Genomic DNA, 27,195 nt, shown 5'->3' with positions numbered 1-27,195 from the left:
ATAGCTTGGAAACTTTGCTCCTTCAGCTGATCACTGACATTCTTAGTTTAAACTAAGTTTCAACCTTTCGCTGTCATGAAAAAGAAAAAAAAAATTCACACTAAGTTTACACTGTAATTAGCTGAAAACACTGATGTTAAATAACACTTCAGGTACCACAGAATCACAGAATCATTAAGGTTGGAAAAGACCTTTAAGATCATCAAGTCCAACCATCAACCCAACACCACCATGCCCACTAAACCATGTCCCGAAGTGCTATGTCTAAATATTTTTTGAACTCCTCCAGTGATGGTGACTCCACCACTTCCCTGGGCAGCCTGTTCCAATGTTTGACCACTCTCTCAGTAAAGAAATTTTTCCTAATATCCAGTCTAAGCCTCCCCTGGTGCAACTTGAGACCATTTCCTCTCGTTCTATCTATGTTCCCATGATCTGGAGGCTTTTCTAGTCATTAAAAAAAAGACATATTTTCCCCATAAACTTCCTGCGCAATCCATGAATTTCACAGAGAAGGATCTTCAGTGGCACTTAGTAAAAAATCGCATTTCTTTATTGGATGGTGTCAATTTAATTTCTAGTAATGTTCGCATGAGATTTTCTACTATATTTCATAGAGACAGAAGGAGGAAAGCACACGTTACAGACACATGCAATGTTTCAGAGACAGCAGTTTACATCTTCTAACCTTTTAACCTGAGGGTTGTTAAAAGTAACACCTTAAAGCAAGAATGACAAGATTAGGAGAGAGTTCCTGGGTATGTTTTGAGAGTTGTCCATCAGCTTTGTTACGCTGTAACCATTTCCATACAGACGGCAACAGAAATTAAGAGGCATGCCTACAAAACTTTAAAACTGACAGAGATAGATGTACCATTTGCACCTAATTTTACACTATTAAGTTTCTGAAGAAAAACTGAATACTTATAATTAGGCACAAATATGAAACAGCATAATAGTATACAGTAGTATGGCAAAACACCTGGAAGAACTGACAGCCTTAATACCTATGTTTGATGTAATTTTACATACGTATCAACATAAGAGAAACAAATCTATCATTAGCTACAAATCACAGGGATTTGGGGTATGAAGGTAGGGGAAAGCACCGTAAGAACAAAGAAAAATTATTTGTTTCCCATCACTACAGCTTTGTTCACTTTGATTTTCTTACCAAAAGGCATTTCAAATATTCCTTTTAGTGAAAGAAAGATGTTCAAACAGCAATATGTTTACAATCTAAACACCTCTATGCTATTTACATTATGCTAGAAAATTCCTCAGCCAGTCTAGGCAATCCTATCTGAACTTTCAAGATAAAATAATGAAGAGATATTTCTTCAATTAAGTTTCTATGCCAAGATCTCAATTCAGAAAGGTCAGTAAATAAAACCCCTAGAGTGCAGTTTTCTTCATAAATCAGTAAGAAGAGAAAATTCCAAAGGCAGCTGACACTCCCACCATTAAAACAAACTTTTAATAGATTTTTTAATTTATATTGCATTCTTAATGAAATGTAATTAGAAGTTACAATGAGACAACTCTCTTTTTCCAGTTAAGGCAAACTAACTGAAAATAGTTCTCGTCTGCTGATCTTGTGCCTGTCACAGAAGAGTAAAACAGATCACACACAAAAAATCATCCCAATGGTAGTATCATTCAGAGTAGTAAACTAACCAATAGTAAAATAATTTTTTAATTCACCCTGCATAAATATATGGAAAACTACATCTCACACATGTAACTTTCAAGCCATGAGGTAACGATACCACAAACATGAAATTTGATTAGGCAAAGCCAACCTTAAGATTAATCACAGAATCACTAAGGTTGGAAAAGACCTGTAAGATCATCGAGTCCAACCATCAACACAACACCACCATGCCCACTAAACCATGTCCCACAATGCCACGTGCACACGTTCCTTGAACACCTCCGGTGATGGTGACTCCACCACCTCCCTGGGCAGCCTGTTCCAGTGTTTGACCACCCTCTCAGTAAAGAAATTTTTCCTAATATCCAGCCTAAACCTCCCCTGGTGCAAATTGAGGCTATTCCCTCTTGTCCTGTCACTAGTCACTTGGGAGAAGAGACCAACACCCACCTCTCTGCAACCCCCTTTCAGGGAATTGTAGAGAGCGATGAGGTCTCCCCTCAGCCTCCTCTTCTCCAGACTGAAGTACTGGAATAAGACACCAAAGTATGTATGCACTCATTTTCAGCTTTAAGGCTCAATTCTCTGAGACACATATCAATTTGACAAAAACATTACGGGAAACACTTTTGGAAATTACTTTTAGAGGTGCTTTTGTCATATATATATACACGTATATATGTGTGTGTTTCATAATGCACAAAACCTTTTATAACACGACTTACAAAGATTTTTTCTAAACAGTTTTCCCCTATAAAACAATGTTAAAATAAAGCTCTGTCCACCCATTAGTACAATAAAAGTAGTATTATTGGAAAGACTTTGATCACAGGTCAAATGCAAATTTTGTCATAGACCTTTGTTCCTCTCCCAGCTTAGCAAAAGAAATATAGGAAATCACCAGATTGAATCAGATCTGAAGTCCACCTACTTCAATGCCCTGCCTCTGACTGGTTTCCAGTGCCAAATGGGGCAGAGATTCCTGCCAGGTCTTCTGCTTTCCCCTACCTTAGCACATCCTCAGCAGTAACTGATTGAGCCCCAAAACCAGACATCTATGTTTCCCTTCTGAAATCAGTATTATGAATCAGCTGCAGTAATTCTGTCTGCTTTTGCCCTCCATAGAAGTCTGAGTCTTTTCAAAGCTTGCTAAATTCCTGGCTTCAGCAATGTAATACCGCGTGGAATCCCTGTATCTAATTTCATTCTGTAAAAATTAAATAAATTAAATTTCCCTATCTTTTAATCTCATTCCATATGCATTTGTTCTTGTATTAGAAAACCGAGGAAAATAAGCTTCCTGTCTATTTTCTCTAGAGAATAAAAATAAGGAAAACAAATATTCAGTCTATTTTCTTAAGGAAACAATCCCCATATCTTAACATGAGAACTCCTCCAGTTTATTTTTTCGTAATTTCCATCTCTCCTCTCCAAAATCCAACTACTTATTCAATATTCTTTTTGAGATAAAGTGGACAGCATTACACAAAAGTTGATGTGGACAAGACAATACTTTGTACGTATCTTTATTAAGGCTTTTTCTCATTCACATGACAGAAATACCTCCTGCCCCTCCTTTTTCAAAATGGGAAGACTTATCACCATAGGTATGCCCATGAGCACTAGGCCAGTAAAGAATAAGTTTCTTCCCTGCTTTCAAAGTAAGAAGTTTTCAGCAGACCGTAAGGTGTTAAATATCTCTTGTTAGCAAATACATTTGTCAAGTCTCTTTCTAGAAACCAGTACTTCTGTATCAGTCTGGGCTAGTTGAAGTCCAACGACAAAACTCCCATCAAATTAAGCAGAACAAATTCATATGCAATGCAGGACATAGAGAAATCTGTTTTGGGAATCTGGAAAAAAACAGTAGCGACTGCAAAAGCCAGATTGCTGCAAAGCACTTTGATTGGGGGTTTGCTTCACCACACTTAGCCCAGTTAGTAATTATGCCATTCCTCATTCTCACACTTATTGTCAGCAAAGAACACTTTTGAAAGAATCCTTGTTGCTTCTGCATCCTGTAAAAGGACAGAATATTGCATTCTTTATGGAAGAATAAACTCTAAGAGTTTGCTATCAATCAATGATGCAGCTGAGCGTCTTAGCAACAAGTAACAAGCTTTGCTTCTGTCATTAATCTGACTGTAGTTTTTAGATAATTACAGAACAGTAGAACCTTACAAAGGAATGCACACAGCTCTGCAAAGAGAGCTGAACTCCTCTACAGGAGACATGTTAAGGTTCTTTCCTTTAAAGCCACATGAGTTATTCAAGTTGCCTTTCCTAAACTCCCAACAAGAGAATCTAAAGACAATGAATATTTTGGCTAATGCCCAGGGATTTCTAATTGTTGTTTCTGTTATGCTTTTGCTCAACTACTTTTTTCTTTTTTTCTGATACTACAGATGTGGGTTGGTTGGTTTTCTGTTTTTTTGTTTTTTTTTAAATAAGGCAGGTTTAGCATATCAAGAAGATATTTCTCCTCCCTGGCCCAAATGTGTAGGAACTGTGAGGTTTAAAGCTCTGCTGAGATTTGCAGGCATAAATGTCAACTATAATAGTTAAACCTTTTAACATATTTATTACTTCGCTCCTGATATTTTTCCACTCTGTGGAATTAATTCCATAACTTGAAGTGCCACTTATTAAAAAGCCAAGACATGGTAAAAAGCCTGCTACCATCATCACTTCCTTTACAGAAATATAGTGATTTCACTCATCAGAACCTACTCAAGTTTAATCAACGTTGTGCCTCTTGCTTTGTGTAGGTATTAATCATTCATAGGTCTTTGGATTCTATTGCTCACTTTGTAGGCCATTTCCATAGGCATTCCCATGCAACCTGATCAGACATGATACATAATGGTCGTTCCTGGGATGAGCTGATATGGAAAGGGATGGGGAAAAGGGGTATAGAAAGGAACAAAGAAAATATGTGAAGAGGATATCCAGTCCCAAAGAGATACGACAGGTGTGTACATGTGTGTGTATGTGGAAGAAGGGAGGGACAAAAACACTTGTGTATGTCCAAGCCAGGATTGGACAAAAGGATTTCCATGCAATGCTCAGAATTCAAGTAAATTTTAATCCATAGGCAAGTTTAATTTGAAGGAACACAAAAAATGCACACTCTTCTGATACAACATCTCAAGATAAACTTGCTTAAGCCTAGGAGCATGGGTTTAATATTGCTCCAAAATCACCATAATTAATAAGACTAACTTTGAACATTCATGATAACCATATGCCTGCCCAATTCTATTTCAAATCCTGTTATGTTCTTGGTCTCAATAATTTCCTGTGACAGTAAGTTCCATAGCCTAATTATATGTGTGAAAGACACATATAATACCTTCCTTTTATTATTCTTATATTTGCCACCTTTGATTTCAATAGAACATATCTCTTTGTTCTTCTGTTATGAGAAAAAGAAAGCAGATGTTTCCAATTTATTTTCTTCTTTATGCACTAGTATTCAGTGCAGCATGAAGCTAACAGTTAAATAAATGACTGACGTACTTCATACTGGCTGTGTTCTTCCAGACAGAGTAAACTTGCCTGTCTACTAGGAGAATCAGAGAAAGATGAACAAGTAAAGAAACTCAAACTTTATGAAGTCTGAGCAAGAAGCTTATGAGAGAACATGAGAAAACAAATACTACAAGCGTTAGAAAATGGTCCCCTATTCAACGCAGGTATTTGAAGGAAAAAACCCAACAACAAACAAACCACAAACTCTAACCAAATGAAATATAGCATGTGTGGCTAAAGATGCTAGTGTGGGAGAGGGACAATAAAAAAAGCAAAATAAGAGAACCTATCATATAATGTCACCCGAACCTCTGATATCACACATATTCAGCATGCTATTTTAAACCTCACTGTAGAAGCAGTCACAGTCAACAGTTCCAACTTACTTTATGAGCACATGCAAGTTCTCAGGTGCCATCATCAGCGGCACAGATGAATGGCTTAAAAGGGTTCAATGCCCAGTTTTGCAATGACATTTCTGGGCACTTGCAGGAAGGGTGTACCTCTGTATTTGTATATAACTACCATTATCTGGATGAAAGCTGCACCAAACACAAGCATGACTTCAACCAAAACATTTCACAAAATAGGGATCACTATGCAGAGGCATTAAATTTATAAAAGCAGTGGAAGTAGATTTCAGAGGGACTTCACCGGATTACAGACTGATGGCACTGGTGTTACAATTTCCAGTGGAAACCTTGCTTGATTTAGTTATTGCAGGACAGAAAAGGACAATTCAGAGAAACTACAGAGCTTTTGTATTACCTCGGCTATAGGACTGATCCCTGAATACAAAGGTTACCTACCCTCAGATCCAATACCAGCCTGCAGCGTGGCTTACTGAGCGCAGTTCCAACTTCCCTCACATACCAATGACTGAGACACTGGTGCAGTTAGCTGCATCTGAACTAGCATCAAATCATCCAAATAAAACCACAGAATGCAGGAAAAAAATTGACTTCAGAAGTCTGGCAGTTTCTGTATGAAATCTTAGCCACCTGTCTAGTAGGCATAGAATATGCTTGAAAGATATTTCCTTGACTTCGGCTGAACCTCCCTCCCAGGCTAGGTACCAAAAATCATAAGACAGTAATTCAGAAGGACAAATACAAAACTAACAGATCTTAGAAGTCCAAGATCATAGTCCTTTTATGTTATGCTACTTAAATGGTGACTACAGCCTCTTAATTTTGAATAATCTGGTTGTCCTCACATTTAAGGGAAATGACACTGTACTTGAGGAAAAATACACTTACATTGCAATGCTTCATTTTGCAGTACCATGGGATTCTTGATCTTTACACCAGCATCATTAATATACATTTGTTACACATAAAAAGGCATCAGCTATATGTGACCAGCTTTCAGGACGTGAAAACAAATTTCTGGAGCAGAGAAACTCTTTCGAATCCAAACATCATTTGGATTAGATTTATTTTTTTTAAAGATATATTTTCAACAAAGAAACAGTTTATGAAACAAATAAAATGTTCTTAACGGTGTAAGTTGTTCATTTTTCCAAGTCAAAGCTCTGCAAAGACTGGGGAAAGCCACCAGTCTGCTATGATTAGCCAAGGGCACAAAAGCACAATTAGTTCTTACTTGCTGACAGAAAGATTGGATAGAAAAAGGAAACGCAGGTGGGTGAAATACAAAATGAGGTGTCCTAATTGAGCATGACGACATTCAGATACAGTTTTCTAAAAATGTCCTACATCTTTTAACAAACTTGGTGATAAAGGTACAGTTATATCTAGTTCTGATCATACCCACGCTATTTCATATATAAAATCTGTGTATAAACATGCAAATATGTATACATGGACATAAAATCTGTATGCCTCCATAGGTGTACTAACTCAGTTCAGTGGCAGTTAAAATGAACAGCTACTGCTACCATAACAACACTGTAGAAGTGCAGAAAGACCACCCGGGATTGATAAAAGAGAATTAGCCCACTTCAACGCCTTTGCTTAGATATTTGTTCAAATCACACACACTCTTATACTGCCTTCTGTAACGGCAGATCTACAGTTATATTACCATTTTGTAGCAAATTATTTTTACTACAAAATGATGACAAGAATATACAATACTGCAGCGCTGATTCCAGCTAACACCTTTTGCTCTCAGTCACGACAAGAAGTTTGGCCTTACCCTTTATACCACTGGGATTAACTGTGGCAAGTCAGCGTTATCCTTGGAGTCTCTTTTGCCTGCACTTAAGAGACTTTCCCATGTGTGCTTCTCCTGGGTGATGCAATGTTCACAGTTCCGGAAAACATGTATTTTGTCAGCTTTTGCAAGTCAAGTTAAATGCTTAAGAAAAGGAAAGTTGATCTTACAATAATTCTTTTCCATACAGCTATTTTTGTGCATTTGGGGGAATGGAACAATGGGGAAAGTAAACAGAAAATAACCATTTACTTTCTCAGAAATACACTGGTAAGTGAATGCAAAAGGGGTGTTTGCACACACGTGCATGCTCTAAACATGCCACTAACAAAAAGCAGATCTGATGCAATACTGTACCCTTAGAGCTGTTGTACAGATAATATGTAGCGGTTTTAAAATTTGTAAGTTTTTATTAACTACCTCAGAATTTCCAAAAATGAAATAGTGGGCAAAATAAAAACCAAGCTAAAACCTACTTCATTTATATCAAACTTGAAGTCTGGCATTCTTCTTGAATGTCATTCTTCTTGAACAATTCACCTACTGCAAAGCACATATCAAGAGGTGCTGTTTAGAGCCTTCCTTACTGTAAAGGATTTACCGTTAGCTGCTGGCAAAATCCAAGTACACATTCCCCTCCTAAGCATCTTTTAATCTTTACAGTTTCTGTTCCTTTATCCAAGTAGAGGAGACCCTCAACAAATATGTGTGCCTCCCCAGCACAGGCTACAGAATGAAGACAGCTCTGGCTCAGTGGCGACTGAGTTCAGGTATCTTTCTGAATAGAGTGGAAATCAGGATCTAAGCTATGCAAGCTCCAATTAAAGCAGAAAAATAGCTTAAACTAAGAAAAATCTGTCTATTAAAAATGTCTTAGCAGCTGTGACCAACATGGATAAAAAGTTGTGAGGGAGGCTGCCCAGTGGCTGTTGTGCTGTTTTTACACACTTTTCCCACTAGAGCAAAGAATGATCAAGAGACTCATCATCTTAACAAGTACTCTTGCTGTAAACAGCTAGTGTTGAAAGTCAGACCCTTAATAAATATATGCATTTAATAATTTTACTCCTGAGACATGCAGTTCTGCTACATACCAAAAGAGGTACAGAAAGAATCAAAAATATAGGATAATTTAAGCCCTTGTTTTCTTCAGTACTACTTGTAAAGAGAAACTTGAACACATAAAATAAATCACCTTTCATAATCCTGTGAGGGTCCTAAGGATGCACACGGGATTGATTCCTTACAGACATGCAAGTGTTTAAAAAACAAAACAGTTCAACAGACCTCCCCTCATCTAGATCAATATCTTACTGCACATGCATTTTTTTTTTCCTTTCTTTGTTTGCTATATGTTCACGTGCTCTACAATTGTTGAAGTTTCTTAAAATCAGAGGACTGTAACGGTCAAACCAATGCACGGAGAAGACAAAAAACCAATCCTCCCACAAAAAATAAAAAAAACCCCAACAACCCAGCACAGCATGCCCTAGCCTTTCTTATACTGTGAAACAGGATAATAAATATTAATAAGGAAGCAACATGAATCTGTGCATGGCATTATTATTATTTTTAAACAAACAGTCTATATGTTTGCTTTTCATTAGCTCCCTGTGGTGGCGAAACTATAAATGTAAAAAAGTTAGTGACATAAAGGGAAAAAATGAAGTAGCCAATAGCAAAGATTTCAAATACACTTACACAACCACACTGTTTGTCTTACAGCTGCTTTACATAACAATAAAAATGTAATATACCGTGGGTTTTTGGCAGAGTGTAGAAAGACAGCATCAAATGGCAATAACGGAGTAAGCACAAGTGATCTCTTTGGAACGATTAAGCAATTTTAGAAGCACCACTATGTCCAACAGCTATAATGGGTCCAAAGAGACAGAAAGGTCAAAAGTGTGAGTTTCTCCCTACTGACCAGAGATCACATATATGACCCTTTGGAAGAGAGAATAACTTCATAATCATATTATATAATCCCTATATAAAACCCAGCACACTAAACAAAAAGAGGTATCTTTCCTTCAGAAGCCAAAATCAAGATGCACTCTTCCATCCAGCTGCCTCAGCATAATTAATAAATAAAAAACGAAAAAAAATGCTTACCCTCTTTGTGTATAAGGAGCTCAGAAAAAGAAAAATCACTGGCTATACGTAAAACAGTAAGGTGCTCATGTAGTTCAGTAAAGAGTTTGGCACTTTTTAAGAAAGACCGGGTAAACAATACATATTGTACATTAAAACCTACAACTCTTCTAGTTACCTTGAACTCTAGTAATATGAACAGGGACATAGAAACCCACTTATTTCTGGACACAGTTCATTCACTATCTTCAGCAAGGACTGAAATTCAGCACTTGACCTAGTGTGTCATTAGGATATGACACATTATCTTCCAGGAAAGCCAATCTAAGAAAACGTCACAGTTCCATTACTATTTTAATATCCAGAAAACCAGATTCTCCCTCTGAAAAGAAACCGTTTGCTAAAACAGCAACTAGATGACTTTCCAGATGTGTCATTCAATGTGTACCTGACAGAAAGATTAGTAAAAATACTGACCAAAGAATCTTGTATTTGCCTGGTGTACAGCTGTCTGCTGTGTCTGCCTGCTCATACAGGCTCACCTATTACACATGTCAAATGTCCTCATAACCGCAAAGTGAAGTTTAGATGCATCCTCTTGATGAGGAACCTTACATGGTAATAAAATACACTTTTCCTATGACCAAAGAGTACCACATAAAAAAAGATGACAAATGTGAATTCTTATGTTACCTTGCACTCAGCATTATCCCAACTGATCATTTAAGTACTTTAAAAACACTTTCCTCTTTCCCTTTCATCAACCTCCTCTGATTCGTGATCCAAATACTTAAGCAATTAAAAAAAATATATATAAAATTTTCTATATACACATTCAGTAGTTTAGCTGATCAATGATACTTCATTTGCAAGTAAATTAATATGACAGGAAAGGTTTTGTCTGTTTATTTTTTCATTCCTCATAAACATTTTCTTTCTGTCAATGGGAGAATCCTGCCTCTTCAGGTCCCTGCAGGCACGGGCTGCAGACTTTCACAGATGTAATGGCTTACTGCTGAAGGATCAGTGCAGTCACCAGCAAAGAACAGGGGCCAGAACCTGCTCAGCTCAGCAGGGTAAGGAGGCAGAAGACACTAGCACCATTCCTTACAAGCCTGTGATGGTTTTCAGAAAGAGGCAGAGCTCCATGAGGCAGAACAGGGACACTAGCTCTTTTGCAGAAGTTAAACCATACTGGTGACTTGGGACACACTGGATTGTAATAAAGAGAGTGCCTAGAAAAGAAGTACAGAGAGAAAGCTGAGAATCTGTGCAAAAGACTGGTAGGTTTACTAGTGGAAAGAGATCTAGCAAAATGCATTTCCCCCCCCCGTTGTTCTCTGCTTTTAAGGGTCACATCTAACCCTACCCTATATTTTCACTCTTTCCTAGTGTGTCTAGCTCAGCCATCAACTCTAGCTCCATCCCTTTTTTCCCATTCGTTCTGAATCGATGAAGACCGCTGCAAGTAGAACAGACTTCACTAGGTAACAGACAAGTCTCCTTCCCAGATCAGCACTCCTTCCTTATCTCTCTTTAAGCCAAGCTGTGAATCACTAACAAATTCCATCCAGCTGTTCAGTCAGCCATGAGAGAGGTCACAGCACATCCCCATTTACCCTCAGCCCTTTACTCTGCTGCTACAGCTTATGGCTGGACCCTGCCAGTTCATTGCATCCCCACTGCAAAGCGTTACCATACAAAGGCTCCACTATCCAATCCATATTCTTCAGTCTTTCCTGGCAAAATCCCGTACTAGTTATTAAATATGTCCTAAACGGCTAGTTCTGTGCTACTTAGCACTGCAGTGAAACATGCACCTGAACAATCTCAATGCTAAGTTATTTGTCTGAACTTTACAGCTCCTCATAAATAAGACTCTACTACGAAAGGCAAAGCAAAAATCCTTGTAAAGCAATGTAGAAAGTACAGCTTGCACCTTCTATGGGTTAGAAAATTTGCATTTGCTGTGGAAAAAACAATGTACAAGACATACCTGATACATTACAAAACCTCAAATGTAACATAATATTTATAGTCATTAGGAGTTAAGTTCACACACTGAATACTAAGTAATTTAAATTGGAATGTCTCAGCACATGTAATAGCTCTGCAATTTAACTAATATTTCCCTAACAAATAGTTACAGTCCTCCCAGTTATTGAGGTGGAAGGTGAAGTAGGAGCACAAAGACAGCAAAGAAAGAGATTAGCTGTTGGACACCTTTATTATTTCTCTGCCACTATCCAGGAAAAAAAACAAACAAACCAACACTAATATATCTCAAAACACATTATCCTATTACAATGTAGTACTATCACAAAGTAGCTGCTGTGATAACCTTGTTGTGCATAAAACCGGAAAATACCAAATCACATATTCAAGATAATACAATATCTGCTGAATAAAACAACTCGCTTATTTACCTCAGATAAGGAAAAAAAATGCAATGTCACAACATAAACAGAACTTCATCTTTTTGGGAAGAGGGGATAGGGAAACATCTACAAGCCCAAGGACTAAACCTACTTTATTATTGAAGATCATTTAAACATAGCTGGAAATTTACATACCACTTTGCAAACGCAGACAAAAATGAAAGAAGTCTTTTGCCCCGAATATTTTACAATCTAAATTCAGCAAGACAAATGCATGAAGGTTAACCCTTCACAAAAGCAAGGAGAAGTGGCTGAGTGACAGGAAACGAGGGCTTGCTTTAAACAGCAAAGCGTAAAAAGAAAAGAGGTAAGAACTGTTCCATAAAGGGCAGAAGTTGAACATTTTATGTGGCTAGAAGCAATGTCGAGGGAAACAAGGAAACAATCCATACTCCTTGTACTCCCACAGCATCCACAGCCACTGGATTAGGGATGCTAAAGGGTACATCCCTAACTTTTCTCTTTCAGTCTGTTTATGGACCTGTTGCCCATGAATTTGTTCAGCCCATTTTTGAATGTGCTGATACTATCTGCCTCCATGACTCCCTGCAGGAACAGCTTCCAGAACTCCACTGCCTACTGGGTAGAAGGACTTCATTTGTTCTAAAATGATCTCTTAATAGTTTCAGTGAATATCTCTGTTTCTAGTATTACGGAATTTACTGAATAACAGTTCTTGTCATGCTTCTGTTCCAGTTGCTACAGAAGCAAGGTGTGCTCCTTTGGGAGATGCAGGTTCACAGGGCCTTCAACAACTTAAATCTGCAACTTCTATCTTTAATACTAGTCTACGTGATTGTGATTGACTGAGTTTCAAGTGATTTTTTTTTTTTTCACTTCCCTACATTTTTTTGCTTGCTTACTTGTTTTTCTCTCCCCCTTCTGCCCCCTCTCTCTATTTCTATGCCTTCCTTTCCCTCCCTCTGCTCCTTTCTTGCTATCTCTCCCCTAATTTTCTTCTCCCACTCCTCACTGTTGTTTTTTCACATCTCGCTCATGCGCTTCTAAAGATATAGGTGGACACTCCATGGCTCAAGAGCCACATGTGGCTTATGCAGCGGTTCAAGAAGGCCTGCAAATATACAGTTGGGCACCTGTTACATGTATTCTTCAAGGCATAGTAGGTTGTGCCTTCTTGATTTATATAGTCTTACACTGTTTACAATGCTCTGTAAATGCATTGACTTTATTGCTATATGAACATTTTGCCTCCCAGGTGGGGTGCAATGCAAGCAGCACAGAAAAAACTATTGTTGCAGCTTGCATGCTTATCTGTTTTAAAAATTCACGCATGTCCAAGAAGAGGTTGGCCCATGGATGGCCCTCCCCATTCATTCAAGAGGAGGATGCCCTGTCTCTTCTGCTCCTTACAGAAGGCAACAGGAAAGCAGAGCTAAATTCCTGGAGCAGGCAAAGAATCAGTCTGTCTCCGCTTCCACCTTTGCCTCAACTATTTCAGCAACCAGTGCAAAATTGCCTCAGCCACCCTGATGAGCCATCTCCCTGCTGTCCCTTACAGTCACCATTAACACTTTGCACAATCTTGCTGTCCATAGGAACGTAACACCCTTCTGCCTTGAGTGGTTTTATGTCCTTTTCCATTCCTCACCTGCAACTCACTTATTCTTTCAGTCTTACCAATGCCTGAAATCTGATTAACCTCGTAGCGGGAGTAAGGGGATGGAAAAAATTAGAAAAATGCTATTCTAAAGAAAGTATTATAATTTCACTAGAGACTTCAATCCTGGGATGCAACTAAAAGACAAGCAGCAGGGCAGCTGAAGGCCTGACACTAGGTACATTCAAAACCTAGATCTAGGTCACTCTTGTCGCTACTATATATCTTCTTGCCCCATTTCCTAGATCACAAGGGTGCTGTTGAAGTTCAATTTGAAGTAGGAAGGAAAGTATAGCCACAGCTTTAGTACAATGGAGAACTCCAGTTAGATTCATGATATTTTAAGATTTTACTTGGCAAAGCTATTTAAAGCCTTCAGTCTTTTCCCTCTCTGCCACAGACCCCCAAGTGTAAGTAGGCATAAATACTTTTATTAGAAGCCAAAGCACTACAAAATATGATGAGATTCTCAAATTAAGAATTACCCCATCAAAACCAAAACTAGACAATTCTTCTTGATAAACTGCTTACAAGGAAGTCAAGGAGGACACCAACTATAAATGCTTGCATGCATCACCTAATTTATCTCCTTTAAAAAGGTTACCAAGACACACAGGAAATAATGTGCAAATACAGTATTACAACAATCAGTTTGATTGATCAGAAATTTCTGATTAAATGACCTTTTGTGGTATACTACAGTATTGATATAATTGCTTTCAAATGATGTTACTATAACAGTGTGCATTTTAGCAATCTTTCAAAACCATCTGCAACAGTTAAATGCTGCTTTAATTAAATATATTGCACTTCCTCCACCATTTATAGGCCACTTCTCAGAGAAATATACACTCATTCACAATACCAAATAACACACTGAAACTTTCTAGAAGTTGTCCACTTGAAATTTCAAACATATGACATATCCATAACAGTTATCACCTAAATTAGCACCTCAAAATTTCAGTGAAGATATTCAAACTGCATGCAAAACCGTTGAGACAGTTACCCTGACAGGTTTCCTTGTATAACGATCACTACTGCCCTGAAGCTTTGCTGTTGTCTCCAAAAACTGACAAAGTTCTGAGTCCATACCAGAAGTATTTTTCTTCTTTTTGTCAATTCATTTATCGTGAAAAGACACCTTCAACTTCAGAATTGATTTTTAATGCTTTGGATCTTTTCACCCCTGTGTGCAACTCTCTGTAGGATCCTAGCCATCACAAGAATGAAAGAAAAAAGATCCCAAGACCCCTCTCACGATTTTTTCTTAACATATACTGGAATTAGCTTCAGTGGCAAAAACCTATTGCTCAGATAGTCACAGCAGAAATAGCATTAAATATTAGCAGTCCACCTGCCTCAGGAAGCATCTCCCCTCTAGCCCACAGCATTTACTACTGCCTTTACAGTTCTCAGTACCTGTTCAAGTTCTGTGTGCTTCTGGCAAGTCCAGCAGCTCCACGTGGAAAGATGAGAAATGTGATTCTCTTATCTCTTAAATAATCATTACACTGATACAAAGAAACTACAAAATACATCTAACATGCTGATTTGGTTTACACTCACTTTTGACTCTAAAAGATGAAGCTTTTGGAGGAATCAAGCCCTCAATTCTGCACTGATTCACAGAAAGAAGAAGGAAAGAAATGTAACAGGACTCTACATCATTAATTGTACAGCCTCTTTAATCCAATTACTTTGTATTTTCTCTTAAACAAATGAACTGCCAAAACTTGGCCTGGACCCAGTTCTCAGAACAGCTCAACTTAATCTTACCTGATCTATATTTTCAGTTGTGAAATCATGGGAGAGACTGGAGGGAGTGTGGGGAGTCAAGCACTACATCTGCCCTGAGCTGCAGTCTGCATGCCCCACTCTCCTTTTCTCCCCCACCTCCCATCCCAGGGAGTCCAGGTTAATAAAGGAAAGAACGTTGCATGCTGGATGTTGCAAGTTAAGCATATAGATCTATGATATATTCTCCTGGTAATGTCAATTAGCCCTTCGTGCACAGAAAATATGTATTAAATGCACTGTAGTAACCATTACACTTTCCACAAATGCCTTGGAAGACCAATTGCATGTTGCTGAAATTTGCAAATTGGCAAGAGAAACAAGAAAACCCCTCGGAATTCCAGAGTGTACAGTGTTTATTTTGACAGTTGTAGTTTATTTATAGTACTTGACAATACATGTTCTCAGTTCATCTTGTAAAATAATGAAGTCGGTATTTAGACCTCCACTGTTAAGCCTCAGAGGGAAAAATAAGTATAAACTTATTTCATTCAAATAAATGTACAGATTGGCAAGATTCTACTATAATGACTAAATTACATCATTAATTTTAGTTTAAAGCACTTTCTTTGGTGCAGAAAGCATAGCCCTTAACTTTGTATGTGATGAGCAAGCCTGCACAGATGTGCAATAATCTCTTAATCCATTCACATAAAATGGTATCTTCTTTTTGTTTAGTACATTAAATACTTTTAGAGGGGTGCTGTATGGAAGGCTGGTCTGTCATGTACAATTACAGAAGAGTGCAGGCAGAGGCTGCAGAAGTTTCGCTATGCACTAACTCATCAATAACCTTAAACCATCGACATAACTTGTACCGGTGCAGGTGAGCTCTGTCTCCATTCCCAGCACAACCCCCTTCGACAGCAGGGCCAAAGTTAACATCTTGTCAGACGGCATCTTATCGGCTCTCAAGACCAACCCATTCTTCAGAAACCACAAAGCTCTCAGGCACTAGCAATCTGCCCTTGTTGAAATCCTCAAACACAAAACCATCCCCTATCACTTTCTCAATTCCCTAGACTAGCCAGTTCTCTGTGGATAATTTTGTCTTCATATAAAAAGACAAGATAGATTCAAGCCCTTAAAGTATAAATACTCCACACAGTGTTTCCCATTTATGTCTATAAAGTAGCATATATATATATATATATAAAAAAAGAATATTTCTTAAAACAAAACCAGACATATAACCTGCTGCTATACACATATCCAATATAAAAATGTAGACAGAGAGAGCTGGAATACAACTGAAACAAAAGTAAATTAAAGACTCCATAACCAAGAGGAAATATTAGAATTTGTCAGATAAAACATATACGCAGCATCATAAACACAGTTGTGCAGTGCCCTCCAAGGGCAGCAAAGCTGAAAGTCAAATAATAAAATTAAGTGGTATACAAGAAAGTGTGCACAGAAGGGATTTCAATCTTCTTTGTTCTTAGCCATGATACAATTTCACAGCCGCTCTCAAGATTCATCGTTCTGATGTTTGGCATGCAAGAGCACAGAATGCAGTTCATCTGGGAATTACTGAGCCGGGATGTGCCAAACAAAATCTACCACAGCATCGGCCAGCTCCTGCCACAGGGTCCGAGCAGCCTGGCCATCAACATGTTTCTGATTTTTAAAGGGAGCCAATAAATAAAAACAGGAATATCTCTAGAAAGGTGAATTCCTGTAATATTAACTAATCAATCTACAGTAAAGAAGCTGCTCTTGTGCAGCTATTGTCTGAGTACATCAGGCAGAGGACTTCGCCTGCAGGAGCTGCTACCTACACATACTTTGAATTCACCGAGTGTAGAAATGGTGTTATTTTTATGGTTTGCAAGCTAGACCATACACAGCTGCAGAAGATCTCTAAATTAGTTAATACACCATTTCAAAAGGAAGAGTTATTTCTCCAGGGATCATGTGCCAAACAAAGGAGGGAGGGAATGCTGAACCACTGATAGTTCATATGACAAAAGATATTTTTCAACTACACACAGCACTAATTACGAAGGTCCTTCCTATCCTACGGCTGGAAACTTCTCACAGACAACACTCCCATTTCAGAGAAACAACACGGGGGGGGGGGGGGGGGGAGGGGGGAGGGGAGAGAAAAAAGAAGGTACTAAAACCACTCTTGCAAGCTCATAATTTTCATTAAACATGATCTGCATTTTTTATTTCTATAAGGAAGCAAAACCCAGCATTTGTATCATTCTTGCTCTAATAATTTGAGTGTGCATATTAAAAAAAAATCTTACTGAAATTAAGATTTTTAATTACAAAATCTAAGACTAGAAAGTTTGTGCTAGAAAATGGCTATGTTTAGGAAGGACAATTCCAAGCATGAATATAATAAACAACAACACCGATATTATAGTTAAACAGTGACAGTCCATTCTTAGATAATACACTAGATTTTAAAGCAAAAGCACTTAAAGCATTGTTGGAGGTATTGAGAAAAATACATTTGCAAAAAATTACAAGTACTATAAAACCAAATGCAATCAAAACAAATGCCAGACTTTCATGGTCTGTAGATGAAATATATTAATTATAATATGAAACTATTGAGTTCAAAACGGCCTTTGAGCCACACATTTTCTGCAGACTTCTCTCTAGCCAAGAAATCTTAATTCCACATTGTAAAGTTTTGAAAACTATTAATATTCCACACATTATAGCAGAGAGCACTTCTCCCCACCATCTATACTAAGACATGTATTTATTAAGTGCTGACAGTTAACTTTCACAAGACTCTCAGGGAGATCTGGTCCTTATTCTGTGAATTTTCAAAAACTGGGCTGAAGGAGCCAGGAAACACAACTGTATTTTATTATTATTTAAATAATGAATTTGTGATAGCATTTCACTCTGAAGCAGTGGTAAGCCTTACAGGCAAATGCCTCATTCAGTAAAGATTTTAAAATTATTTTTGTTTAAATAACAGCTGGTCTTGCCTATATGGACTTAAATGAGCCATGTGGAGACAAACTTGTTTCAGTTTGGGTAAGAAAGATTAAAAAACATTAATTCTAGTTAATATCCATTGTGGTCCCTCTACACAGATGGGAAAAATAACATTAAATTACCATGCTTACATACAGTCAATACCAGACACCCAATAAAGCACAAATTCAAAGCCCTGCTCATAATGCAACCGATGCACACAGTTCCAGCAGAACAGCTCAGCTGCAAGTTAGCCTGAAACAAAGGAGATTTACATTCATTTCTCCACTTTGCCACAGACTTCCTGTGTGACCTTGGACAAGTCACTTGGTTTTTGTGTGCTGCAACTCCCCATCCCTAAAATAGGGAAAAACATTTATTTCATAACCTCACAGCAATTAGCAGATTTACTATCAGGAGATGCTTAGATACAGAGGTCAAATAAATGACATAGAGAATAAACAGTACGTAAAGCTTTAATTAACTTCTGCTAAAGGTTTAGAAACCTTGTCACAGTGACAGAAGGAAAGCTTTGGCACAATACAAGTGTTATCTACAAACAAAGATCAGGTCTGCCTACGTAACAAGATGGAGCCGTACTTTGACATCTGCAGACAGTCGTGGATGCAGGCTTCCATGACTCAATGCACAGACACGACATACTCCTCTATCAGCAACATACAGAGAAGACCAAAAGTCTAAAGTCTCTAGGTACCTTCTTTGAGTTCTAAAACAAGAGTTATAACTTTCTGATACAATACAAAGTAGGAGAAGAAATCACCAGGTACCCTCTTAAAAGATTTTAAATACTTCAGGTCCAAACAGTTATTCTCCAATTCATATTAACCACTAACCACCTTTTGAACTTGAAAGCCACATTTAACTTTCATAACTCAGTATTAATATCAGAAGTTAAATCATCTTGCAGACAACAGAAAATTAAAGACCTCTAGAGCGTCAGCCTACCGAAAATGATGAAGAGGATAAAAACCACTCAGAAGTAGCCAAACACTACACATATACTAGCCTAGGACACTTACGAGGACAGCATTGCCTCCATCAAGAATCCACAAATTCGTGAAGTGTATTAAATATATATTTTTAGAAAATGTCTTCAAGTCCAAAAATCTACTTTTTGAATGCAGGCCAAACATATACTGTATTTCCATGCACATAATCTGCACCTCTGTACAAGTAACTGTACTAGCCTGCGTAAAATCAAAATCACAGCCTGGGGAGGGGGACATGAGGGGCAAAGGGACTACATGGGATGATGAAGCAGTCAATGAGAGACGGGCACGGGTAAGCATTCAGGGGACACCGGCAAGCTATGGAAAACCAGAAGCAAGGAAACTACTGAGGGGAGAAGTTCTGGGATAAACTTCCCCTCATATTACCCACATATGTGTAAAACCCACACAGCTGCTTAATCACAAGGTGTTGAGTGTGCTTTGGGTTTGGTTTTTTGGGTTTTTTTTCTTCTATTTTTTTTTTAAACAGATGATCTGTGGGTTACACACATGAAAATACAGTCACTGTGAGCTACAAAAATAAAAATGCAAGTCATTTGTTTTTAAGCTATTTTGTTTGAAATATCAAATGGTTTTCATTATTTGTAATTGCATCTTATATATGGTGTTTTATAAGAAGAAAAATAAAACCGTTCTTACGAAAAATCATTTACAACCTAAAGCTTTTTCTTTCAATATGCAGAGCTGCTCTGGGATGTGTTAAGTATCCTGAACGCCCGTTACTGCAGTAAGAATGGAAGAAGAACAGCATTTTGCAACGAGGCCAAAAATTAAAGCACGGCCAACAATGAACTGCTATCAAACACCAGGCACGGCACAGAACAGAGGAAAATACAAATATGGTGGTGAGCGGTATAAGAACAAACGTCCAGTAGAATAAAAGAATATAAAATTTCCAACATAACACAGTATACAGTTTCGGACACACATTTTCAGATGTGACTTCTGAGACTTTGGCACACCTGAAGTTGACAGCAGAATAGGTAGTACCTGGTATCGTATATAGCTCCCTGAATATTTAAGTTTTGAGATTAGTCTTGCAGGAGCGAGTGAGATGCCTAAAAGGAGAGGACTGCCCTACCCTCCCCTCCAGTGACACCCGAAAAAAGTCTGTAGAGGCACAAAGGCAGCAGAGGGATGAGGGGCCAGAGGTCAGAGGAAAGGTGAGGATAAGCAAAGTCATGAAGGCAGGAAATTGAAACTATGTTTCAGAACTATGTATTTAATACCTCCCTCACAGCATGCTAATAATGTTCATATGAACAAAAAAAAAAAAAAAAAAAAAAAGGGAAAGCAGTGACACTGTTAGCAGGCTTCCCCAGAGCAGATTTTGGCAACCTTAAACATCACACAGCAACCAGAGTCTCTCCTCACACTCCCAAATTGACTATTTCTATTTCTTTTTCCACAAGAGGTGAACTTTCCCCATAACTGCAATAGCTGAAACTCATGTCACTGTTGTGGCAATCGGCACCTGCCTTCCCTTTTACAAACCAGCTGCTAGAGAAGCAAACTCTCGGTGCTTGACTGTACAATTGGAACCTCGTTAGCCATAAGCAGAGCTGTTCTCCTTCACTCTCAGCACTATCTTCACTGAAGTAGGATGACTTCACCCCAAGATGAGCAATACCAAAACTCCTTTGGTCACACACACACACAAACCCCTCCATTCATGTTTTCCTACCTATCAACATATTATGAGACAGTAACAATTAGACCAGCTTCATGTATTATTTGCAAGAGTTGCCAGCCTTCACTGTCATTCATCTGAAGGTTGGAAGGAATGCAGAATACTGGTAATTGCATTATGGGCAAAGATTAATCATCACTACTTGTACTATGAACTAATTTTTACCATTAGCGATATTTATAAAGGCTGAAACAACAAAAACTTACTATGTGGACCTTGAAGCGCATTATCCTCAGTGGTCTATGTAATTAAAAAAAAAAAATCAAAACCATGTTTTATTTTGACAGGTAGCCTGCTAGGTCGTCTTTACCTGTGAATGATGCCAGTTGAAAGAAGGACAATTTAGGGTTCTAATATTATTTACACAAACCTTCAGATGAAGCCTGCAATCCGACATCCTCATACACTATCACAACTTTTGGATAGATTTGCAAAGTTCAGACTGTAGTCCCAGCACCTTGATCATCCAGACTCCATCCAGAGCAAGCCACATTGCCTTTCTGATCTGTGCTTCTAGGTTTCTTTCCCATGAAAATCAGGATATGGTGGGAGGAGGACGGGAAAGCATGTGGACTTAATCCTGACACAGAGCCAGGACACAGACAGGACAGGCACCTCCAGCCCAAGAGCCGGAAGCTCTTGTAATATTCAGATAGTCATTACTGTCACTAAAACAATATTGTCATGGCTAAAGATTTCAGAGCTCATCAGTTATCTTCCAAACAGTGCAAAAATCTTAGTATCAGCCTAGACCTTTACTCACATGCCTTATCCCATCCCTCCTTTCATTAATTATGATCCTTGGGACTGGTACCAAGAGTGGCTCTGGACCTGCCAGGCTAACTCTTGTGCTAATGCCCGCCTGCAGACTAACAGCAGCAAAAAGCTTCAATAAAAAGGTTCATGTGCATTTGTGGGTGACAACTCAATACTAAAAAGACCAACTTAAATATTATTTATAAACATAATTTTCTCTGATTTCTCCTATTAGCAACATCAAAAGGCCTCAAACCTAAGCCACAGCAAGAAGACAGGAACAGAGTTGTGCTTTGGCAACTACAGCCAACACAGACCAGACCGAAAGCCACTTTCCTCTCGAATGAACAAGCACAACCAAAAATGTTACGCTACTACTGCCTCCTCTCCAAATGCAAAGAGGCTCTGGCCACCATGCAATGAACCAAATTAACCTGCTAGATGTTTTAAACAAACAGTACAAGTTTCTAAAACACTTAAAAACAAGCTGCTCTGTAAAGGGCAATGGAATATCCCTGTTTGTTATTTCATCAGCTAACGTGTGCTCCCGTAGGCACACACTGAGTGATGAATTTGCGCTTCTCTTCCACTGTAAGTTACTGTTCACAACAGAACTCTCTGAGCTAAAAAGCTTGTAGCTTTTTACTATTCTCTGCTTCCTTGGCAGGACTCTTATTTATATAAGATTAGTGCAGTCAGGCATTACATTTATAAACCAGAAAAAAAACAAACAAGGAGAAAGTTTTCACACTCTTCTTTAGAGGTCAGTTTCAGAAACATACACACAAAGCAGTATAACAGATTGAAATGCAATTGTTTAAAAAAAACCCCAAAACCAAAACAACCCCAAAACAAACAGGAAACTCATCTTAAAACACATATAATCTCTGGAGGCCCCCAACCTGGAAACTATTTAATGTCATCCAAGCATTCACAAAAGTACTGTCAGCCACCTAAACAGCCATTCCTCTGCTCTATCCAGAGCCTCTGAGGACAGTTACAACACACACAAGCACACTTCAGCCCCTCATCTTCCCCCACCCTCCTCAGGGAAGGAATCAACACCAACCTGCAGTTGGGAGGTGGATCTAAGGTGATGTCAGCCAATTCCTTCTGAATCCTGTGGCAATAAAAGCGAGAAGGAACAAAGGTAAGTCACTGTGTGGGATAGCAGTTAACACATACGCCTTACAGACATACTGTCACCGCGAGTTTGCAACACTACGTAAGAGAGAGGCACTGTCAGCTGCAGCCTCCCACCAGTCCAAACACACTAAGCAGGACAGGCACCCTGTTACAGTCAGAAAAAGCAGACAGGCACTGTGCCCTGAACATAGACAGGTGCACTGTTGTATGCTCCCAATAAAGATGCCAACCACACAGGGGCAGTGGAAAAGACTGTCCACTTTACTCTGCCAACCAGCCTGTAAATGAGAGAAAACCTCTGCAAATGTGATGCAGCAAGTGCTAGGAGGAAACTGCAGTCTGAAAAAGAATTTTGTCTCGCTGGATTGAGAGAAACAGTCATCGCCAAATTGGCTCCCTCCCTCTCCCCCCCCCAGCTTCCCATCACCATCCTGAGAAAAAACACCAGCCCCAAGGGAGTGAATAACTGCGCCGTTCCCAAGGACACTTAAAGGAAGGTGAATATCTATTTCCGAGGCTCCTGCACATTCCTGCCACCTTCAATTCTCCCCTCTCTTCACCCTCAAGAGCCACACAACATCCCCCCGTCCCCTCCCTCAGGACTCCAGACTCTCTCTTCACTGCGTTCAGACAACACCCTGTCCTCCCTGCCCAGACTATTCTGGGCTCACACTGCTTTTGCCACAAAACGCCCAACCAGCTATCATCCCCTTCCCTGGAGTCCCATTACTGTCACTCAGGCTTCCCCTCCAGATTTCCCCACCCAGCACTCAGTCTGCCTCTCTTCTTTAAACTCAGCCAGCATCTTCTGCCTCTCTTCCACTTGTCACACATGAGAACTGCAGCCTTTTCACATTAGGCAGTTTACAATCTTCTTTTTAAAATAGTTAAGTGCACAACACGTAAACACTGCTCGCCACCATCTATGTCAGTTTGCCATGGAAACCTGCTGAGTGGAGACCTGGAATAACCAAACTGCCTAAATTCTACAAAGCCACAGAGAACTTAGTTGCGACAACAGGGCATTTACATAAAACCCCAGCCACTTTTGACACCTACAGATACAGCCTCTCTGTGCTGCTTGGCAAAGCTGTTCTGTAAGATGGTTTATCATTCTTACTGAAGTACTGCAAGTTTGCTTGAAAACTTCCATTTGTCAGCTTAGTTCCCTGGAACAGGGTGGTGCTGAATCCAGGTGAAACAAAGAATAAATATGAAAGGGTAACAATTTTTTTTTTTTTTTTTTTAATTGAGTGGCTACAAGAGTCTGTCCAGGTGAAGAAAACTGAGATAGACGTTCTGGAATTACTATTCTATGCAGGCATCTCTCCCCCATGTAGACATTATTCTGGAATAAAAATAATTTCATTCTCAAAAAAACCCAACCCACTCTATGCTGTGAGCAAAAACTGTTTTAGAGCAGAATGTCCACAAGTGGACCTGCTGTGGATTATTTATTCTAGTCAACATCCAACCATACACAGAAAATACAATATAAGTGATGAGCAGAAGAAAAAACAGTAATATATTTGGTGGAAAAGATTTGGGGCTATATTACATCACTTGCATTGGAGTGCACTCCCCCAGTGTAAGCAAACTAAAAACTTTTCACAAACATTAATTAAATCCCAAAGCAGTGCTGGAAAGAAAAATGCCACTCTAGATCAATCCCAGCCTACAGAGAGGGAAATTGATGTTGAAATGCAACGCCTAACTCGGGACCACAAAGCTTCCAGTAGCAGAGAAGGAATTAAGGTCCTACATGCCAATCCTACACCATCTCTAGAACTGATGCTAATAAGGAAAAAGGAAAAGACAGCGGAAATAATTGAGGGATAGAATAACAGCCCGGAGGAAGAAAAGACAGGAAAATATTTGGGATGGAATGGAGGAAGAAGCATGAAGAGAGGCCAGAGAGCAGTGAAGTTGGGCAAACGCTCGCTGCACAGAGGCGCTGAAAAAAGTGAGACAATGGCAGCTTCGTGTGGAAAGGTTGAGCATAAGGTCTAGAGATGAGGAATGGAAGCAACAGGGGAGCAGCTAAGGAATGGAGCAAAATAAAACGAGGAAGGAGAGAAGATGCAGTGAATCAGTGAGAAAACTGACTGCAGCCTCACCTCTTGGCACTGGTAGATAGCAGCTTAGAGTTTTTACTCATGCTGACTTTGCTTTCCTTCTTCTTAGGCGTGCTTGTCTCTTTCTCTGTCTGTTGGTTGGAGGATGAAGATGAGGAGGAGCTGGTGCTGGCCCTCGAATCGTCATCCGACATAGCGACCCCCCCACCACACACCCCAACCTGGAGAGGAGACACCATGGGGCGTGGGGAACAAACAGTGAACACACACACACACACAGAGAAAGGCCACTGACAATCTCACTCTGTGTTTGGGTCATGCTCCTTCTAAAAGGTCCTTGTGTCTCACTCTCCTCTTCAGGCCCTACAGTCAAAGCAGGAGGAGCAGTAGCCTCCCCTGCACTAGTAACATCGAGGAGCAGGGGGAAAGGGACTTCTAAAGCTTCCTTTCAGAAAGCAAGTGCGAAATGAGAGGAGAAAAGACTGGAACGAGGATGACTGCAAGGATCAGGGAAGCTCAAAGCTATTCCTTCTAATCTCCCCCAAACTGCACACACAAGAGGAGCCATCACCACCCACCACTATCCAGCCTAGGGGTGTAGAAGATAAAAATGGAACAGCTCCGGTCCCTCGGGTTCCCGGGAGGCACGTGGGGGAGGTGGGAAGGGACGGGGCTGGGGCGGGGGGTGGGGGGTGACTGTCGCCAGCACTAAAATGGAAGTGGGGCATCACTGGCAACATGGGGGAGACCCCGAAGGAGGATCTGTGACCTGCGGTGGGGAAATCCCTGCCTGCAGGATTGGGTGTTGGGAGCAGGGTGGGCAGGGAGGGAGGGAATGAAAGGGAACAGCTAAGCAGGGAGTGGGGTGCATGGAGGGGACCCACTGAGGCCCACTGCACCGAGGGGCATGTCAGCAAAGGGGGAAGGGAACAGAGGGTCTGTGCTGGGGCGGGGGGGGGCGCAAAGTAAAAGAAGGTCCGGGGCCTACAAGGGGTGAGATCGAGGGCCTGGGGAGGCCGGGGCAGCGAGGGGGCCAGCGGGGTGCCAGGGGGAGGCAGCCCAGTTCCATGCGGGCACCTCGGGGGCACAGGGGAGGAGGGCGAGCACGGTGGGCTACCGAGGGCAGGTCCGCACTCGAGAGGGGCGAGAAGCCGTCGGGAGGGATGGGGGGGCAGGCAGGACACCCCAGGAGAGTTAGGGAGGGAGCGAGGGGGCACCCGCGGCCTCGGGGCGAGCGGCGGCAGGGCAGCAGAGGGCCGGGGGGCCGGCACACGGCCGCCTCCCTCCCAGGGCCACCGGCCCCCGGGGAGCTCCCCTGCCCGCGCCGGGCCGCCTCCGCTGCCGCCCCTCCGCCGGGCGAGAGCGGGCGGCGGGGGGGCCCGGCCGAGCTCCCCCGGCCGCGGGCTCGCAGGGCCGGGCGGCGAGGGGCCGAGGGGACAGCGGTACCTGACAGCCCCGGGCGCGATCCCCCTGCCCCGCCGGCTCCGCCGCCTCCCGCCCCATCGCCGGGCCGCGGCGGGCCCTGCCCCTCGCCCCTGCCCCCGGGGCCGGCGGGGAGGGCGGCGGGGGGTGCCCCGTCCCCCTACCTCTCCCTTTGTGTCTGGCTGCTCCTCCTCGGTGCGGCTGGGCCTGGCCACTCGTGTCTCTCTCGCTGGGAGAGAAGCGGAAGTGCTGCAACAGCAACTATTAAACAGGCAATGGCTTCCCTGGCTGCCTCCCCCACCGCCGAGCGGGGCTGGGGGGCGGCGGGGCCGGGGCGCCACCCGCCGCCTCGCGCGGAGCGGGGGCAGCCGGCGGCGGAGCCCCCGCTCCGGGGCTGGAGGGGGGATCCCGGCAGCCACCGTCCCCCTGTCCCCCCGCCTCCGGCGGGTGCTGGGGAAGGAAGAAAGGGGCGCTCGGAGGGGGACGTGAGGTTTTAATGGAGACCCTCTGGAAAGTAATCTGCAGGGGTGTCAAGGGGGGAGGGATAAACGCCCTCCCCGGCTCCACTTCTGCTTCCGTGCGGGAGCCCCACGGGGAAGCGGTCGAGGCAGGTGGCTAGGAGAGGGAGAAAACTCCCGGGGCTGCCTTTTTTTAAGGCTGAGAGGGGGTTATTAGGCTTGGGGGGGGGGCTGCTTGCTTTCCTCCTATTCTTACAACTGTTTCAACCCCACCTGCTTTGTCCCTCCGGCAGCAACAGCAACTTCTCACCTGTCTCAATTGGAAAGAAATGGGGGGGGGGGGGGGGCGTAGAAGAGCCCAGCC

The 27,195-nt window shown here is 41.2% G+C and overlaps 1 protein-coding gene across 1 annotated transcript in view; it reads right to left on the bottom strand.

Annotated features, from left to right (window-relative positions):
- Positions 1 to 26,619, bottom strand: part of LOC132317178 (ubiquitin-conjugating enzyme E2 E1) — a 44,558-nt gene extending 17,939 nt beyond the window's left edge. The window contains exons 1-3 of the mRNA XM_059818320.1: positions 26,538 to 26,619; positions 24,994 to 25,172; positions 22,800 to 22,850 (exon numbers count right to left, since the gene is read on the bottom strand). Of these exons, the coding sequence (XP_059674303.1) occupies positions 22,800 to 22,850; positions 24,994 to 25,145 (203 nt within the window). The 5' untranslated portion in view covers positions 25,146 to 25,172; positions 26,538 to 26,619. The remainder of the gene's footprint in view (positions 1 to 22,799; positions 22,851 to 24,993; positions 25,173 to 26,537) is intronic.
- Positions 26,620 to 27,195: the final 576 nt, after the last annotated feature.

Source organism: Gavia stellata, chromosome 6 (genome assembly GCF_030936135.1).
Source record: "Gavia stellata isolate bGavSte3 chromosome 6, bGavSte3.hap2, whole genome shotgun sequence".
Classification (NCBI taxonomy): Eukaryota; Metazoa; Chordata; class Aves; order Gaviiformes; family Gaviidae; genus Gavia; species Gavia stellata.
This window is presented reverse-complemented; position numbering and strand designations above follow the sequence as displayed.